General features: G+C 36.5%; 2 protein-coding genes across 2 annotated transcripts in view; both read right to left on the bottom strand.

Moving 5' to 3' along the window:
- Nucleotides 1–13,509, bottom strand: part of LOC113671260 (uncharacterized) — a 69,597-nt gene extending 56,088 nt beyond the window's left edge. The window contains exons 1-8 of the mRNA XM_089186405.1: nt 13,334–13,509; nt 7,147–7,455; nt 6,442–6,720; nt 5,709–5,768; nt 2,718–3,026; nt 1,862–2,140; nt 1,103–1,390; nt 374–685 (exon numbers count right to left, since the gene is read on the bottom strand). Of these exons, the coding sequence (XP_089042531.1) occupies nt 374–685; nt 1,103–1,390; nt 1,862–2,140; nt 2,718–3,026; nt 5,709–5,768; nt 6,442–6,720; nt 7,147–7,455; nt 13,334–13,394 (1,897 nt within the window). The 5' untranslated portion in view covers nt 13,395–13,509. The remainder of the gene's footprint in view (nt 1–373; nt 686–1,102; nt 1,391–1,861; nt 2,141–2,717; nt 3,027–5,708; nt 5,769–6,441; nt 6,721–7,146; nt 7,456–13,333) is intronic.
- Nucleotides 13,510–15,148: 1,639 nt separating this feature from the next.
- LOC149037800 (uncharacterized) lies at nt 15,149–18,284 on the bottom strand. Its single transcript, XM_089187401.1, has 2 exons — nt 18,017–18,284; nt 15,149–17,776 (listed from the first exon to the last, which is right to left on the bottom strand). The coding sequence occupies exons 1-2, from the start codon at nt 18,160–18,162 to the stop codon at nt 16,903–16,905; spliced, it is 1,020 nt and encodes a 339-aa protein (XP_089043527.1). The 5' UTR covers nt 18,163–18,284; the 3' UTR covers nt 15,149–16,902.
- Between the last annotated feature and the right edge of the window lie 1,079 nt (nt 18,285–19,363).

Here is a 19,363-nt window from a genome sequence, read left to right as displayed (position 1 = left end):
GACGTAAAAATTATCAAATTTTAATTGTTAGTCGGAAAAGGATTAGGCTTTGAAAAATTTCTGGTGATCACTGTGGATAGAAAATGAAGTTTAGCCGTAAATTGACCAAAATTTTAACCATTAGCCGTAAAAGCCAACACCCTGTTGAGACTCTGGAAGGACTGTAAGGTCTCAGAGGAACACGCACAGAATGGTCTTTCAGTGTGTCGATTCATGAGTCAAATTTTGGCCACAAGCTTTTAAAAGATTTGAGCCTGGTATAAAACAGTTCCTCGACTTCACATCGAACTTCTGCTTTTGGTCACTTTCGGCCAAGAAATATATTGACAAACCAAATTGTTTCAAGTCTAAGTCCATTTACATCGCAACATACCTTGAATGACAATCGACGTCCAATTTGATGAGGAACTACCAACATTATTTGTGACATTGCAGGTGTAATTTCCAGCATCTTCCAAGGAAACTGCGATGATCGACAACTGAGTTTGGCTTTCATTATGATGTGAAATAGTGACACGTGACCCATTCGAAGGCGTAATAAGGGTTGATGCAATAACAATCCCATCTTTTACCCACTGCACCTCAGAAACAGTAGGCAAGGCGTTGAATTGGCATGTCAGCAGTAAATCAGTGCCGTTGGCTAAATACCGTTTTTGATCTCCATCGATTGTGACTTCTGGTGCAACTAAAATTCAGTGATACGACATAGAAACCGCTCTTCATTGATAATATCATATTAAAGTTAAGGGAGAACAATTATTGTAAAACGAGAACTTACCCAGGACCCTTTAATCAAAAACCACAAATCGAATATTTGAGAGGGAGAAGCTGACATGTCGAGAACAATTTGGACGCAGCTCCCTGCAGTGTCTGACATATGTATTTAATCCATTGAGGAACTTATAGCATCATTGGCTTCGCATTAATTCAACTTGGTCTTTTGCCATTTTCAGCACAAGAAGAACATCAACCGAAAAGAGAGGTTTTGTCAATAATAATGATCTATAGAATTTGTGGTCAACGCTGGAGGAAACTCGAATAAAAAAATTGATCAATAATAGAACGTTGCAAATATACAAATATACACTACTTTGGCACTCACACTGCACTGTTAAGGTCGCTGAAGATGAAGTCGCGGTATCCAAACTGTTATCAGCCACACATCTGTACTGCCCTGCATCCGATTGTTGAACATTTGATATGGTCAATTGGTGGTTTCCATTATTGGAAGATACACTAAGTCGCACATCTCCTGTCACATTCAATTCCAGTCCATTTTTTGTCCAAACGACATCAGGTGTAGGGTATCCTGTGACTATGCAACTGAAATCAACGGTTTGTTTTTCCTCTTTTGTGCGATTAGTTGGAGGTTCGGAGATTTCAGGTCCAACTAGTAATGTGAAGATAAAAAATGAAAAACTGAGTCACTACAAAACCATACGTATTTCACAAAATACAGCAAAAATTGTCGTTTCGGCAATTTTTGCTGAAACACTACAACACTGCAACACTGATTTAAATGAGAGGTTAATCCGTTTGATAACTGCAAAAAAACAGCAAACGTTAAAAGCAATTGAATAAACAAAAAAAAAAACAAAATTGTTAATATCAATAGTCTACATCAGTGTAATACTAAAGCAGTAAATAGCGTTGAAGGCCCGCCCTGATTGGCTATTAAGCCTCTGAATATCCGCCACTAGCCACCTCCACTTCGGTGAAGCTTGGTTATTTAATAGTATAATTATGTCAACTTAAGAAAGCTATCATTTTACTATCATCTCAAGCCAAGCCAAGCAAGAAAAAAGAAACTTCAAGACTGCTAACAAGTTAAAACGGCCTGTTACGTTTGCTCTGTACTTACATTCAACCAGCAGAAAGGTAGTATTAGACGTATCGTTTCCAACCTCGTTGCTCGCCACACATTTGTATTCCCCTTTGTTTACCCTGCTCACGTTCGTTATAATCAAATGTCGATTGCTATCTGAAAAACTAATCCTTGAATCCCCTGAGGTGGTTACATCAGATCCGTTGAATTTCCACGTTATTGTTAGAGAAGTTCCAGAAGAGTTACAAAATAAGGTGACATTTTCTCCTTCCTTGACGGTAACAGTTTCTGGCTGCAATTTGGTGGAGGGCCTCTCTGTGAGAGAACAGAAATACTTTATGTAAAATTTAAAAAACGATCTCTGGCTAAAACTTTTAAAAAATACGAGCTTTCGGCTGTTTGCGCTACAGCCTTCAACGGGTAAAATGATAAAAAGGTAAGAAATACTAGGTGTGAAGTACAAAGTAAAAAATTAAAAATGCTGATAACTAAGAATGTTTGTTAAAAAGAATGTTGTATTGTCCGGGCAAAGGACAGGAATTTTTAAATAATTTGTTATTTTTTTAAAATTTGTTTTTTTATTTTTTATTAGTATATGAAGAAGGAATGGTTGTTGTCTAGAAATTGAGATAAGGAATTAAATTATTTTTTGAACGCGTAAATCAAGGCAAATTTTGTTTGACTGATCAAACAAATTTGATGCTCATTTTGACGAGAGAATTTTTTTGTGGCAAAAATAAATTCGTGTAATTGTGTTTACATAGAACTGCTGGGTTGGCTTTTTCTTCCACAGGAGAAGACTTTAAACTAACAAAAAAATTTAAGCAGGAACATTGAGAGAAATAATGCCGCAGATATGTTGTACAGAAAGTAATGGACATCGTATACATACCTTGAATAACAATCAAAGTCGAATCTGTTGTACCATTTACATTATTTGTAACATTGCAGATGTAATTTCCAGAATCCTGTGAAGAAGCTGAGGCGGTTGAAAACTGTGATAGACTTTCATTATAAAATATGTTAGTCACTCTTGATCCATTGTTGGTCGCAGTGGCATTTATGGTAATCACATTTCCATCTTTTATCCACTGCACCTCAGACACAGGCGGTGAAGCGTTATACCGACAGATCAACGTAAAGCTCTCGCCTTTAGCTATAAACTGCTCTTGGTTACCATCAATTGCAACTTCGGGCTCATCTGAAATTCAAATCAAACTCTTAGGTCAAAGTGACATTTTTCAAAGCTGTTGTTCTTTTGAGTGAACAACGCCTGCGATGGAGACTACGGTGGTATGAAATCAACGATTCAAAATGTCACTTCATTATTCAATTCACAGGGCGAGCAGGAATCAAACGGCTGGGAAAGAAACAACAGAGGCCTTTGAAGTCTTTGAGTACTGATCCGAAAAATTAAATCAAATCTCGTAACTCGACCACAAACCCATTCCGTCAGCTCATAATAAACTGTTTCCATAAATGATAGTATAGTAAAATCTGTCATATTCGAATTAGAATATATGACTCGCTTTGTTATTTAACCCTTTAACTCCTAGAAGTGACAAGCATGTAACCTCTCTCCATAAAATCCAGCCATTATTCAGAGGTTTAAAAGTGCAACATAGCTGATTTGATTATGAAACACTCCTCCTAAGTGATATCAGCCAACTGATTACTCTCACGTTCGTTCGTAAAAATCGAAAAAGCGCGTTTAGATAGATAGATAGATAGATAGATAGATAAATAGATAGCTTTATAAAAAATCACACGGCAGCCTAATAGGGCTGAATTGCATGATTATTTACAGTACAATACTGGCTAAAACTATAAATTACATTTACAGAGCATATTATTTACAAGAATAATACGAGAATAACACACAGACCTATTGTCTACACATGGCTGGTAAATGTGTTTGGGAGAAACGCTTGGTGCGCATTATTGGGTTAACAAACTAACATTGATTTCTAAGATTATTAGTAATATTGGACACTTAGGGAACGTGCCGTGGGTTCAATAATTGCCAGTATCGGAGAACAGTAAAAAAAAAAAAAGATTGAAAGCTTTCTCACTTTGCTTCTTATTTCTTAATCAAAACAATGGTAAAATTGTGAAAAATGTCCGTCTACGTAAAATATAAATAAGTTAATTCAAGTATATGAACAGTAAAAGCAGGCAGCTTGCAAGAAGTTCATTTTTGCCGTTCAGCGTAGACTTCGTGGTTAGCCTCTCTATTTTGATATCCTTCCTTCCTTTTACAAATTTAAAATAAATTTTGAGTTAAAACTGCGTGACAGTGCTACAAGCACACCATAGGAAGTTTACACGAGTCAAAGTAGCATTTGCAGCTTGATTACCTTTGCATTTACAATTGTCTAAGCGTCTTAATCATTTCACGTTCAATGTCTAAATAAACATTCTCTTTACTGGGTGCTTTGTACCTACTTATGTGACAGTCCTAGCTTCTGTTCATTATTTCCTTAAGTTTTATCATCTAGTCATTTGTAGACGTGCTGATTTGTAAGGAAAGAATGTAGATTGGTCAACTCTGACAGTGAAAGAATCTGGAAAGTTTACCAAATTTTGCGCAGCGAAATTCATTGGATATTCCACGATGTATTCAAATAAAAAAAATCACAGCATAAAAAGAAGAAATAATAAAAAGCGAATGTTTCAATCAGGAAAAAAGGCAAATTAACCACACATGACTTTAGAAAGGCCTTGAAAGTGCGTTGCGTTTAAAGCGACGCGCACAATGTTTTTTGCTCTGAATTTTTCAAAAGCGCCTTAAAATTTACAAATTCATCAAGAAAAGTTCTCTTTAATACGCTTATCAATTGCCTTGTATGGTTTTAAACGGAAAAATCCAGCCTTTGTGATAGAAAAAATCGCCAAACTGAATCATCCGTAGGAGCTGAAATTCAAAATTCCTTAGGGTCATTCAATCGTGAACCGAACAGCTCGATTTACTCCAAACATCAAACTATGTCATGTCTGGTTTGACTTGCTTAAAATTCTCAATTTTTATTGCACTTTTTGCTTAAGAATTAAGATTGAAGGTATCTAACCACCATAATTCAAATGAATTGTTTGTTATAATTAGAAAGTATATGAAAGCTGAAGCTGAGACGAGCGCTGTTGGACGTATTAACTAATCGATTTAGCCGTGTTTAAGAGCAAGTTATCGTCTTTCAATTGATGCATGATGAATGGCAAATCTTATAATCCAGAACTTCAAACTAAACTTAAATTACAATCCATTACAGCAAACAAATTCACTTAATCACGTGACAGGTATAAGCTCATGCAACACCCGGAAGTTTTGTCATAGATTAAGGAAACATGTTAAGTTGAAACTAAAATCGATCGAAAATGAGCTGGCATTATGGACTCTAAGATATCTCGATGCAAAAGGTGCCCTGGACAGGTTGGTAAGGCTAAAAATCTAGAGATCCCTTCAGTTTTACAATTATGCATGCACAACACTAGAAGACAGATGCGTGTCGCAGCCTGGATTCTTAAACTAGAATGTACTCGCTTAGTTGAAGCACCTAACCTTGATGTGTAAGAGGTACAGCAACTAAAAGAAGAAAAGCTTTTCAACATCAAACTGTCGCGTGTTCCTTCCGTTTAAAGGGCATAGTTATTTTATCGTTTAAGGCAAATTTAAATGCAATAGAATGTAAATTTGCCAAACAACCAATTATAGGAATATTGACAGACATGACGAGTCAATTAAACCTACAAAATCTTTGAAGTCGAGGCCGGCCATCAATATTCAGTTACTTAGAATATAAAAAAAGAGACGGTATTTGGTCGCTAAAGACTGTCTTGATTTTGAAATTGAACGGCGAGGTACACAAGATAGGCGAATGCATCTGACTACAGACCGGGGAAGTTCTATTTCCCGAGATCGCAAACGGTTTGGAGATTTCAGGTCCAACTAGTAATATGAATATGAAAAAATCAAAATTAATTCACTGCAAAACAATACACATTTCGCAAAATACTGCAAGAATCGCCGTTTGGCTTTCCGTAACCCTGCAACACTGATTTGAATGATAGTTATTCTGTTTGATAACTGTAAAAAAAAACAGCAGGGATTAAAAAATCGATTTGAATTAAAACGATTACAAAATTGTTTATGTCAATAATCCACATCAGTATAATACTATATCGGTAGACAGCGTTGAAGGCGTGCGCTGATTGGCTTTTGAATCTCCGAATATCCTTTTCTTATCACCTCCGAGCAACGAGCGCGGGATTCTTGTCTGAGAATATTGTAATAATTAAAGGAATAGATGAGTTAAAACCATCTTTTTGTGTCATATTATCGCACTGTTTTAGTATATCCGAAAAGAAATACATATATTCACCTCAGCGTCGGCAGCTAGAGGTGGATATTAACCGGCTCGCCGCTTCGCAGTTTGGTAAATATCCGCCTCTCCCCACCTCCACTTCGTTGAATACTTGTTAATTTAGTAGACTGTATAAGTATGTCAACTTAAGAATGCAATTTTTGTCCACTATCATCTTAAGCCTAGCCAAGCAGGAAAACAGAAACTTTAAGGCTGCCAACAAGTTGAAACGGCCTGTTACGTTTTCTCTGTACTTACATTCAACAGTCACAAAGGCAACATTAGATGTGTAGTTTCCAACCTTGTTGCTCGCCACACATTTGTATTCCCCTTTGTTTACCCTGCTCACGTTCGTGATAATCAAATGTCGATTGCCATCTGAAAAATTGATCCTTGAATCCCCTGAGGTGGTTACATCAGATCCGTTGAATTTCCATGTTATTGTTAGAGAGCTTCCAGAAGAGTTACAAAATAACGTGACATTTTCTCCTTCCTTGACGGTAACAGTTTCCGGCTGCAGTTTGGTAGAGGGCTTCTCTGTAAGAGGGTACAATTATTTTAGTCAGTTACTTGGTATTCCAAGGTATTTAACAATTTTACTCCTACGTCTTCTTTCGAAGCGTTCTAAAGTGTACTAAGTTAAACTTTCCTTTGATCAATTTTTTTGGTTATTTTTTAATTTTGGTTTTTATATTTTATTTGTTTAAGAGGAAGGAATGGTTGTTGTCTAAAAATTATGGCAAATTTGTTTGACTGATCAAATAATTTCATTCTCATGTTGACGAGAGAATTGTTTTGTGGCAACGGTTTTGTTTTGGAGAAGGCGAAAAAGGCACATGCCTTTAGAACCCCTAAAAAAAGGATAGATTACAGATCACATGTTAAAAAAAATTAACCAGGAACAGTAAGAGAAATAATGCCGCGAATATGCTGTACATCATATAATGAACACCGTATACATGCCTTGAATAACAATCCATGTCGAATCTGTTGTACCATTGACTGTATTTGTAACATTGCAGGTGTAATTTCCAGAATTCTGTGAGGAAGCTGAGGTGATTGAAAGCTGTGATAGACTTTCATTATAAAAGATTTTAGTAACTCTTGATCCATTGTTAGTCACAGTGGCATTTATGGTAATCACATTGCCATCTTTTATCCACTGCACCCTAGACACAGGCAGTGAAGCGTTATACCGACAGATCAACGTGAAGTTCTCGCCTTTAGCTATAAACTGTTCTTGATCACCATCAATCGTAACTTCGGGCTCATCTTAAATTCAAATCAAACTCTTAGGTCAAAGTGACATTTTTCAAAGCTGTTGTTCTTTTGAGAGAACAAACGCCCGCGAAGGAGACTACGGTGATATGAAATCAACGATTCAAAATGTCACTTCATTATTCAATTCACAGGGCGAGCAGGAATCAAACGGCTGGGAAAGAAACAACAGAGGCCTTTGAAGTCTTTGAGTACTGATCCGAAAAATTAAATTAAATCTCGTAACTCGACCACAAACCCATTCCGTCAGCTCATAATAAACTGTTTCCATAAATGATAGTATAGTAAAATCTGTCATATTCGAATTAGAATATATGACTCGCTTTGTTATTTAACCCTCTAACTCCTAGAAGTGACAAGCATGTAACCTCTCTCCATAAAATCCAGCCATTATTCAGAGGTTTAAAAGTGCAACATAGCTGATTTGATTATGAAACACTCCTCCTAAGTGATATCAGCCAACTGATTACTCTCACGTTCGTTCGTAAAAATCGAAAAAGCGCGTTCAGATAGATAGATAGATAGATAAATAGATAGCTTTATAAAAAATCACACGGCAGCCTAATAGGGCTGAATTGCATGATTATTTACAGTACAATACTGGCTAAAACTATAAATTACATTTACAGAGCATATTATTTACAAGAATAATACGAGAATAACACACAGACCTATTGTCTACACATGGCTGGTAAATGTGTTTGGGAGAAACGCTTGGTGCGCATTATTGGGTTAACAAACTGACATTGATTTCTAAGATTATAAGTAATATTGGACACTTAGGGAACGTGCAGTGGGTTCAATAATTGCCAGTATCGGAGAACAGTAAAAAAAAAAAAAAGTTGAAAGCTTTCTCACTTTGCTTCTTATTTCTTAATCAAAACAATGGTAAAATTGTGAAAAATGTCCGTCTACGTAAAATATAAATAAGTTAATTCAAGTATATGAACAGTAAAAGCAGGCAGCTTGCAAGAAGTTCATTTTTGCCGTTCAGCGTAGACTTCGTGGTTAGCCTCTCTATTTTGATATCCTTCCTTCCTTTTACAAATTTAAAATAAATTTTGAGTTAAAACTGCGTGACAGTGCTACAAGCACACCATGGGAAGTTTACACGAGTCAAAGTAGCATTTGCAGCTTGATTACCTTTGCAATTGCAATTGTCTAAGCGTCTTAATCATTTCACGTTCAATGTCTAAATAAACATTCTCTTTACTGGGTGCTTTGTACCTACTTATGTGATAGTCCTAGCTTCTGTTCATTATTTCCTTAAGTTTTATCATCTAGTCATTTGTAGACGTGCTGATTTGTAAGGAAAGAATGTAGATTGGTCAACTCTGACAGTAAAAGAATCTGGAAAGTTTACCAAATTTTGCGCAGCGAAATTCATTGGATATTCCACGATGTATTCAAATAAAAAAAATCACAGCATAAAAAGAAGAAATAATAAAAAGCGAATGTTTCAATCAGGAAAAAAGGCAAATTAACCACACATGACTTTGGAAAGGCCTTGAAAGTGCGTTGCGTTTAAAACGACGCGCACAATGTTTTTTTGCTCTGAATTTTTCAAAAGCGCCCTAAAATTTACCAATTCATCAAGAAAAGTTCTCTTTAATACGCTTATCAATTGCCTTGTATTGTTTTAAACGGAAAAATCAAGCCTTTGTGATAGAAAAAATCGCCAAACTGAATCATCCGTAGGAGCTGAAATTCAAAATTCCTTAGGGTCATTCATTCGTGAACCGAACAGCTCGATTTACTCCAAACATCAAACTATGTCATGTCTGGTTTGACTTGCTAACAATTTTCAATTTTTATTGCACTTTTTGCTTAAGAGTTAAGATTGAAGGTATCTAACCACCATAATTCAAATGAATTGTTTGTTATAATTAGAAAGTATATGAAAGCTGAAGCTGAGACGAGCGCTGTTGGACGTATTAACTAATCGATTTAGCCGTGTTTAAGAGCAAGTTATCGTCTTTCAATTGACGAAAGGCAAATCTTATAATCCAGAACTTCAAACTAAACTTAAATTACAATCCATCACATCAAACAAATTCACTTAATCACGTGACAGGTATAAGCTCATGCAACACCCGGAAGTTTTGTCATAAATTAAGGATACATGATAAGTTGAAACTAAAATCGATCGAAAATGAGCTGGCATTATGGACTCTAAGATATCTCGATGCAAAAGGTGCCCTGGACAGGTTGGTAAGGCTTAAAATCTAGAGATCCCTTCAGTTTTACAATTATGCATGCACAACTCTAGAAGACAGATGCGTGTCGCAGCCTGGATTATTAAACTAGAATGTACTCGCTTAGTTGAAGCACCTAACCTTGATGTGTAAGAGGAACAGCAACTGAAAGAAGAAAAGCTTTTCAACATCAAACTGTCGCGTGTTCCTTCCGTTTAAAGAGCATAGTTATTTTATCGTTTAAGGCAAATTTAAATGCAATAGAATGTAAATTTGCCAAACAACCAATTATAGGAAAATTGACAGACATGACGAGTCAATTAAACCTACAAAATCTTTGAAGTCGAGGCCGGCCATCAATATTCAGTTACTTAGAATATAAAAAAGGAGACGGTATTTGGTGGCTAAAGACTGTCTTGATTTTGAAATTGAAGGCGAAGTACACAAGATAGGCGAATGCATCTGACTACAGACCGGGGAAGTTCTATTTCCCGAGATCGCAAACTCCAAGTGGAATCACTTATCGCTATATCACGTTACCAAATGGAAACGTTCGTCTCGACATGTTCCTCTCGAAACTGTAACAAAGCGAAAGTAAGCATCGGTTCGCAGCTATCTTAACATATTCCTAGTGAATAACTTTCTTGAAGACCATTGTTATCTATGGGCAAAACAAACAAGAAATTTCCAGAGTCGCTATTCTTTTTGGAAACAAACAACGTTATCTTATGACAACAGCAGCTCTGCGGTCTGCGGTCTGCGGTCAGAAGTTTTACAATCGGATATGATCAATTTTAAATATTATCAAGAAGGTATATAAATAGAAATTGACACGAGTAAATTTCGGGCAGCTATCAAAGGCCGATGTTTCGTAAAGTCATCAAATTCCGATAAGTGTTGGCTCTTGGACAACTTGTACGTTAGCAAACTACAGTAAACATAAAAGCTAAGTACATTTTTTAAGTATCAGCAAATATCTTAAGGAATCTCAAAGCGTGCAGCCTAACTGAATTACCAAAAACTTAACAATGGCAATAGAAATCACGTCAATCAATTCCTTTTGCGTCTATCTATTGCTTCCTCTTTCAAGTGATGTTTCAATCCTTCAAATATGATTGATTTACTTTTTTTCTTAATTTGAGCCAAATTCAGTCGTAGTGATTCAAAATATATCTTCAGATACTCCTTGAAAGTCAAATGTGTGAGCGGGCTTTTCCCTTTTGACGCGTTTAAATGAACAGGCACAAAAAGGAAAAGATTCCAAACATCGACAGACAAATTAAAATAGGATGTTCTTTTTTTTGGAGCTTGCTAGAGGGAATGAATGAAAGCGCAATCTCGTTCTGTTTAGAGTACATGAATTGACAGACAGTCCAAGCTCCAGATGTGAGATGATCATCTTGCGAAATAGGATTCATGGCGAAATTATAAGAGTTTGTTTTATAAAATAATTCAAACAGTACGCGCGCTCTGATTGGCCATAAAACCATTTTACATGAGCGTATGTAAACACGGTTTTCGTTCCTCTTTCATTAGTTATTTTATAAAAGAAATGTAAAATGGTTTCCGTGTTTATATAGCCTGATGTTAACACTTGGGAGGTTGGGAGAACACAAGATAAGCTGGAAACCACTCGGCTTCGCGTCGTGGTTTCCTACGCTTATCTCGTGTTCTCCCAACCTCCCGCGTGTTTACATCAGGCTATGTGAACACGGAAACCATTTTACATTTCTTCATTAATCATGAAAATGATAGCAGTGCAAGCATGTCAACCGTGATAAGTACACTAAACATTCCTTAAAGAGATTAAAGGAGCAAATTTTAATTATTATTGAGGCAAAAATATAGCAGAGCATCCACTTTGTTTACGACGGTATACTGTACTCAAAAAAAATTTAAAGCTTCTGACTCTGCTAGAGTCTTGTTCACGGTGAATTGGTCAGATTACGAGACAACTGACATGATCAACCCAGTTCTGATCTTAAGAGGGTTTAACCTCCCTCCTCTCCTCGTCTCTATTCATACCAGTGATTTTATTATTATTATTTTTTTATTAATCTTTTTTATTTTTTTGCGCCCTGTAACGTCAAGAATTTAAGACCTTGACAAAAACAACTCCATTTCAATTACTTAAGAAATAGCTATTATCTTCTCAATATCATAGATAAATTCACATAACCATGATAAAGTTATCACAACGTTCGGCAAACGATATTCATAAATCTCTCTCTCTCCCTTTAGAAAAATTATTTCTCTAATCATCTGACCTAAAAATTATTTGCCTTTGAATGAATGAATTTTTCGTTGCGTGACAGTAAGAACAACCTATTGTTTCACGAAGCCATTCCTAGTAAAAGCATTGAAATGATTTCTCCTAATTACCTTCATACAACGCGTTTCCCCTAATTTAAGAGCTTGTGCGGATGCAAATCAAACAACTATTGTTGCTTCAAGTCTTAGCGATGAGTATATTTTAAAAGTACGCGTTTATTTCGGGTGTTACTAAACTGAGGATCAGCACACCGCGGAACCTTTGGAACCTGGGTAACCATTATTTTTTTGTTAACAAAAATAATTAATGATGAAATAAAATAAAAACTAAAATACCCTAACATTGTTCAATCGATATTCCGTTTTCGCTTATAAAGAAGATAACGTTAAAATAGAAATATGTTGTTTTTTTTTTATGTACCTTGACATCCAAATAAAGTATTCTTCTTTAATACCTGAAAACGAACCTTCATCTGATGATTTTTTTTCTTACAAAAGAATATGGGTTCCGAAGATTCCGCGGTCAGCTGATCCACAGTTTGGTAATACTTGTTTGTTTCTTCAGATTATCATTCTTGACGACGACCTCATGATGAGCCACGCACTCACAAGATCGTCGATTGCAAATGGTTTTCAAAGCGAAATAAAAATAACGTCAAATGGAAATATACATGGTCTACTTTAAATTTCAACCCAACACTTTAAAATTGTATTCGACAGAAACAGCCATTCGTTGTTAGAGTAATTATCAATGAAACAGTGTCCGACAGACATCAGAAACACGGAAGTCTTAACCACGCGTGTGCATAAGACAACTCACATTTTAGAGCGATGACGAAAGAGAGATCGATTTTACTTTCTCACTCGTTGAGTTGCAGCCAAAAATGATTTCGCTGATAGAAGTTTGGCACTTAACAGAAAACTTTCTCCAAATCTCCTACACGGACCTAGGCCCAATTCTAAATAATTGCGTATTTAGTTGATGATGATGCGAATTACGACTTTCCGGTTGAATGAAATTCTTTGATATGATTTTATAGTACTCAGAGAGGTTCATGTCTAAAGCAAGAAGAAGGATGAATTTGTCTGAATGTTTTCTATGATCAAACACTTAAAATTTTAAGTCAGATTAAAGTTCAATTAGTGGTGGGATTTAGCGGTTGTCGCTCCCAACATCTTCGCTTCGGGAAAAAAAAGCCGCTTTTCATCCTCCTTTTTGCATCAAATTTGTCATTATTCATATTTTCTTACTGTTAATCGTTTGGCCAAATATTAAACCGACCCAAAAAGACCAGTTTTTCTTGTCCTGAATCGCATCTAGGCTGCTTGTTAATTACTTAACAGTTTGAGCGTATTCATTCATATGTATCAACATGGCGTGCAAATTAGATCATTCTACTGCTTACCTTCGGCGGAGAAAACAAAAAGAATACTGAAAATGATCAGTTGAGCCACTCCCTTCATCATTCGGTCTACGTTTGGCGTCCTTCGCACATCGAATTAGCTTTTTTAACAATGTTTAAACGACGCTTTCTTGAGGATGAAGGTTTGAATATTCGCTAAGTCGTGGAATGCGTTCTATGTAATAAGACGAGGCTGTTTTGGGCGTAAGGTATGAATTACGTATTATCTGGGTAATCATTTACTTGGCGGTCACGCACATCACTCAGTTCATACGATTTTTGGTATTTAAACCGAGGAAAGTCTAGGAGATACTAAATAACGGCTCTTCCGCTAGACACTTTTATTGAATATAGTTTTTAATGATTTGTAAACAATCGGCGACTGTATTCAGGCGATAGAAATCTGCCAGTCTTCATTCGATTGCTTCCGCAGGGAAATCTTTTTTGGGGAACTAGTCTATTCCGAGTATCAAATTAAAATATTTATAATTTTCCACGTAGTTGCTTTACATTTATTTCTTGTTCTGAAGTATTTCTGGCAAACCAAATGGTGCAAAATTTCACAAACTCCATGAATCTGTCCTCATTTTACATCAATAGTCCAAAAATATATTTCAGCTTACAATAAAAGCTCAAAATTGAAATTTTGATTTTTAAATATGTTTATCTTTTTTTTTTCCTCAGGAGGCACGGTAAGGAATCCTGCGATCTGATTGGTTCTCAGCGCTGTCCATATTTTCTTATCTCTTCCCACGAGTACACCCCGACCTTCATTGCCATTTTTCATAAATATCTCGTTTTTTCTGGCTGAGCAGTATCTTTAAGCGAAGACTTCGGTCACTATCTCAAGCCGCTAATTAACTAATTTATCCTCTCTTTTCTCTCTCTCAAATCACTTTGGTTGACAGAAAAATATTGGTTTCGAAATGAATTTGTATAAGCAAAAGTGTCATTAAATTGGTTGACAAGCGGCCTAAAAACCTGTCTGTAATTAATTGTGATCCTGCACAAAAAGTACCAAGAGAGTTAAAAAGTGAGGTATTTGGTTACAGTTGAATTAACGATGGAACTCTCATTGATTTAAAATGATCGTAGTGAAAGGGTGTGCGAAATTTTCAGTTCCACTGCACATATCAAACTCTTTCCCCAGTGAGTGGAACATTTGATTTGAGTAATCTTACTTGAAGGATTTCGTAAAATTGCTCCAAGCGCATGCGCGAGCTCTTATGATTGAAAATGGCGGAAAAAATGAAACGGATATCGCAACCTCCAAAACGGCTTTTAAACGAATATTTGGCGGTTGAAGACAAGAAGAAAAAGAGGCACAAATCAGCTAAGGATAATGAACTTTATGAAATCGAAATAGTCGCGATCGATAAACAGAAGAAAAAAGTTAAAATTCACTATAAAGGTTACAGTGAAGAAGCTGATGAATGGCGTGACTGTCAGGACGAGAACATGTTTCTATTCGAACGGCTGGAGAAAACGTATATTCCTAGAGAAATATCTCTTGAGGACAGGACGAACGTCTTCCATGGACATGTCTATCAAGAAATAAAGCGCAAGCTGTGGTCAGGGCGGCGTGATGATCCTGACATCAGGATCGAAGTTAATGTTGACCCTGATGTTTTTGATAGAGGACTTGGTAAGGTTGTAAAAGGAATTCAGATCAGAGGGAAGAAGGTGCATACAATCAAGGATAATGCTGAATTGGATCATATACTAGGGTTAAGTTGGAATGAGAGGATTTTCAATGGAAATGGCGACTTTGCGTATGTTGTCAATGGAACAGTAAAATACTGGTTGTCCAAGAGAAACCCAATAATGGAGTTTAAATACATCGGAAGGAAATTTGTACGGTCAGAGATAGAAGGCTTGTATGCTTTAGTTTTAACCTTCGTTAGGGGAGACGGTAACAAGAGACAGTACATCAGCAGAGCTTTTTAGTTTTATTTTAATATCATGTACAAAATATATTTTGCATTGTTTATGTTTGCATAGTTTACACTGCGAATTTCAAAGGACATAATTTGTCAAAGGCTTAAATTACTCAATGAGGCAGAAGTATAGGTTCACTGTTATATATTCTAAAATGAACATGAAACAAGTGGGATATAAGTTCAAATTATGTTGTTAGGACTGCTACAAAGGCTTTGCCAATCACTTGAACCCTACATACATTTTGGGGTCCATTTCCCATTAATTTTAACAAGATGCGAGCAGAATGTAGGATGCTGGCAATGTATACAATGTGATGTACATGTCTTAATGGTGTGCCCAATGTTTGAGCAGTTGGAACACTTGTAGCTGTTTTTGACCCTGAGATACCCAGCTGCCTCTAGGTATTGTATTCTATTTTTCTTCAGAAATAATTGTTTGAGTGCAGCAATTCCCCTGTGGTTGGTAGATCGAAAGTAATCCTTTGATGCCCTATCATTGTACTTCTCCATACCTTGCAGAGTATAGTGGGCGATGTTTGTGTATAGATTAAGGAATTCTGTAACATGGGCATAAAGGGCATGCATGTAAGGGGTGACATCCTTAGTTTGGTATAACTCAAGAAAGTTACCTAACCAATCCCCAATTTTGCCTTTGAAATGCATAACTTCATCATTAGAATGAAAATCAATTTTTAAATCACCAATAATATCTATGAAATCAGCCCATAGCTTTTGAATTTGGGCACTGTTTTCACAAGTAGGAAGAATCGTTGATATTTGTATATATTGAAACAATTTTAACTTCTCAGGACCAGTCAGGTCTCTGTACTCTAATTTCTTGCTTTCTTTCCCAATGTGCCACTGAAATGAAACTCCCAGGTTGTTAAGGAGCATTTCATAACCTGCCATATATTTATATTTATCTCTTGGAAATCCATCTGTAAATGTTACCTTTTTCTCAATGCTATCTAGTCTTCTTAATTGTCTGATCAGAAGTTCAATTAAATTGTCAGAAATTCGTAAGAACAGATGTAAAGTATCAATGACTACATGATCAAGAGGAATAAATGGGAACAAAGGATTATTTTTGCAATTGAACTGTTTTGATTTTGCACACTGACTTATTTGTGCTAGGTTTCGTGCCCCTAGACTAAGATCAGTCATAGACCATTGCTTATTTGTATCCCACCTCTGTAGCCTGGGGCACTTACACCATATGCAAGCATAGTCTTGGTTTGCAGCCCCCAGGCCGCAAACACAAGCCAGAAACTTCCAGTCTCCACCAAGGAAATACTCGATATTATATTTACAATTATTTACAGTAATTATCTTAAGCAATTCCATCTCATTCCTGAGATCAGAGAGACTCTCTTGTAAATTTTCATAGCTTTCAGTTGTTTTAATTATTGCCAAAATGTAATTCCCTTTTTCACCCATGGCTAAATCTTTCTCATTTAATATAGTGTAAGTAAAGTTCACTATTTTCAACCTCTTTCCTATTTGTGTTCCATCCCCACTGAGCTTTACCTTAATTGTGTTCTCTTTCAAGTCTAGTCTTGTTAACTGTTTTCGAAGGCTGTCTTCAAATTTCACTTGAACACCTTCTGCTTCACCCGGAGTGCAACTCAAATTCTATGAAGTATTTAACTCATTTATCCGTTTTGTTATCTGAGACAGTTTTGGCATATCTTTTGCCTTGACTGAAAACTCACGCCAGGCTTCATTGGAGATATTAAAGTTGTCTTTTAAATACATCCACATATTAAGGTCGTCTAACTCTTTGTCTGTCATTTCCTTTTCTGTACTATCAATAAAAGGAAGTTCCCCTTCTTCAAGAAGACTAAAAGTCTCTAACTTACCAGTGTCCTCATTGAAGACATCTACCTTGGTGGCAACATAATTGTATAAACCAAGGAATGACAGGGTTGTGTGACATTGTTCCTTCAACTGTTTTTTGACACGTGCCTGATGTTGTCGGGTGTACTGCCGAAAAGATTTTTTGTTTGCTGGGCCTCTTGACCTTTTTTCCAAGCACATGTCTGCAACCTTTTTCGCCAAACGTTTAAATCGTGTCTTGCTCTCTTCGTCTTTCTTCTGTGACTTTTCCAGGGCAGTTTTCAATTTCTCTTCAAGGCAAATCCGTTTAGCTGCTTGCTCAGTCACGCACTCCTCGAGTGCTCTTTTCTCACCTCTCAGCCGATCGCAATCACCCTTTAATTTCAAAACGTCAACTTCGTTGTAGAACACTTTTAATTTATAATTTGGTCCAAATTTCCACCCGTTAACTAATTTCTTCAGGGCTTTTCCGCCTGATTTGCTTGCCCGCTTGAACGTTGTATGGAGGATTGATATCTTTTTCTTAAAAACGTTCAAAATGCGTTTGTTTACTTCCACATTATGTGCTCCTGAATCTTCCAAAATTTTCTTCACGACAGATGCTATAGGAGAATCGTTACCTTCACCGTCATCACTCTTTTTCTCCTTCGATATGGTGTAAATGAGGAAACTAAAGGAAAAAAATGGAACATCGGTAAATCTATTTTAAATGCCGCTAACATAAAAAACATGTAACACAATTTTACTTTAGAATTGTTGACATTACGGGAAGAGTATTTCCTACTTCTAGAGCCGGTTACGGCGCTTGTATTCGATGTCATTTACTCCTTTTCCGAGCTCAACTACCTTTTCCGACGGTACCCTTTACAGTGTTAAAATTTAAAGTAATAATATTATTTTATATACTTACTTGTTTATTTCGTACGAGAACGAAGGAACAGAATCACCTGATGAACTGCTTCCCTGCTCTCCTGAATTGTTCCCAGCCGATTCACTTCTTTCAATGGAAATGAATAGCAGCAGTAAAAACAAATATTGGTAAAACTTGAAGGCCATCGGTCCGTGAGAAAATTTTTATCAATATTTATGAATCGCACACCAAAACGCGGGGAATTTATTACAGTTTTCAAATCTGGCGGTAACACGTCTATCCCGGCATGCAGTGAGAAGCTGTTCCTCAGTCTTCATTGGCAGGTCTGATTTTCGCGCTCAGATTTCTTAAAAATTGACTCGACTTAATAAAACAAACTTCCAAGGACCATGACTTAATTTATGTTTTTCGAACTAAAAAAGTGCAATTAAGATGCAATAAACATGTAAGTTTAATAAACCGTTGGTAACCAGTTGTGAAAGTTTTCATGAAAATCACAGTAAGCACAAAACTACCACACGGCTGTTTCGCGGTGGAAATTTAGTTCGCGCATGCGGTCTACAGGAAAGATCGAGTTAATTATTATTTCTCTGGTTAATACAAAATTATGCATTTGCATAAATCTAGCGTCCATGGCAACCCTTTGGGCTAAGATATAGTTTAGCCAATGAAATCTTGCTGCGTATCTAATGTATGCGGGTGAAATTTAGCATGGCGGATGCTTACAAATAGAAGAGGCATTTGCCGTCGAAAATTTGAGTAAAATCGGTCAAATTTTGCCTGTGTTCGACGAAAACACGTTGCTATGGTGGAGTCTAGCAAGCACACCCTATTAAATCAACTGAAAACTTTGATTTCAATTTGGAAAAGGCTCGAATTTTTCCAAGCAAAGCAAGAGTCAAAAGAGAAGACTTGAAACCTTACTGAACAACCGACGGAGGTAAGTGTTTTAATCCGAATTGTTTAAGACTCCATTCGAGGCGCTTTTAATATGTTAAGATCGGCCGTTATGCGACTCCATTTTGAATCTCGGAGGTACTGAATTTCAAGTGAAACAGTCTGTAAACGACTGGAAAGGTTTAGTTTTGGTTCCAAAGATTGTAGTAACACTTTTATTCGTCTAAATTAGAAGTTGAGCAAATAAATTACACTATATTTACACACATAGTACTCGTTCTTAGTCATCGAACCGATACATTGCTATTGAAAAGGAAAGAGTTTTACTCGTTCGCTTTTCGTTTTAAATTTCTTTCTTTAGGTTTGGGAGCTTTCCCTGCTAGTTCCGGACTCGTGGCAATGTGATGGTTGACAAGGATTTGACGCAATCTCGTGTCCTTTTTCTTCACATGGTCAAAATGCTGGGACTGGGTATTGAATTCAGAGTGT

The sequence above is a fragment of the Pocillopora damicornis genome, chromosome 11, assembly GCF_964200805.1.
Source record: "Pocillopora damicornis chromosome 11, jaPocDami1.2, whole genome shotgun sequence".
Lineage (NCBI taxonomy): Eukaryota > Metazoa > Cnidaria > Anthozoa > Scleractinia > Pocilloporidae > Pocillopora > Pocillopora damicornis.
Note: the sequence above shows the minus strand (reverse complement) of the source record. Positions and strands in the feature narration are given on the sequence as shown.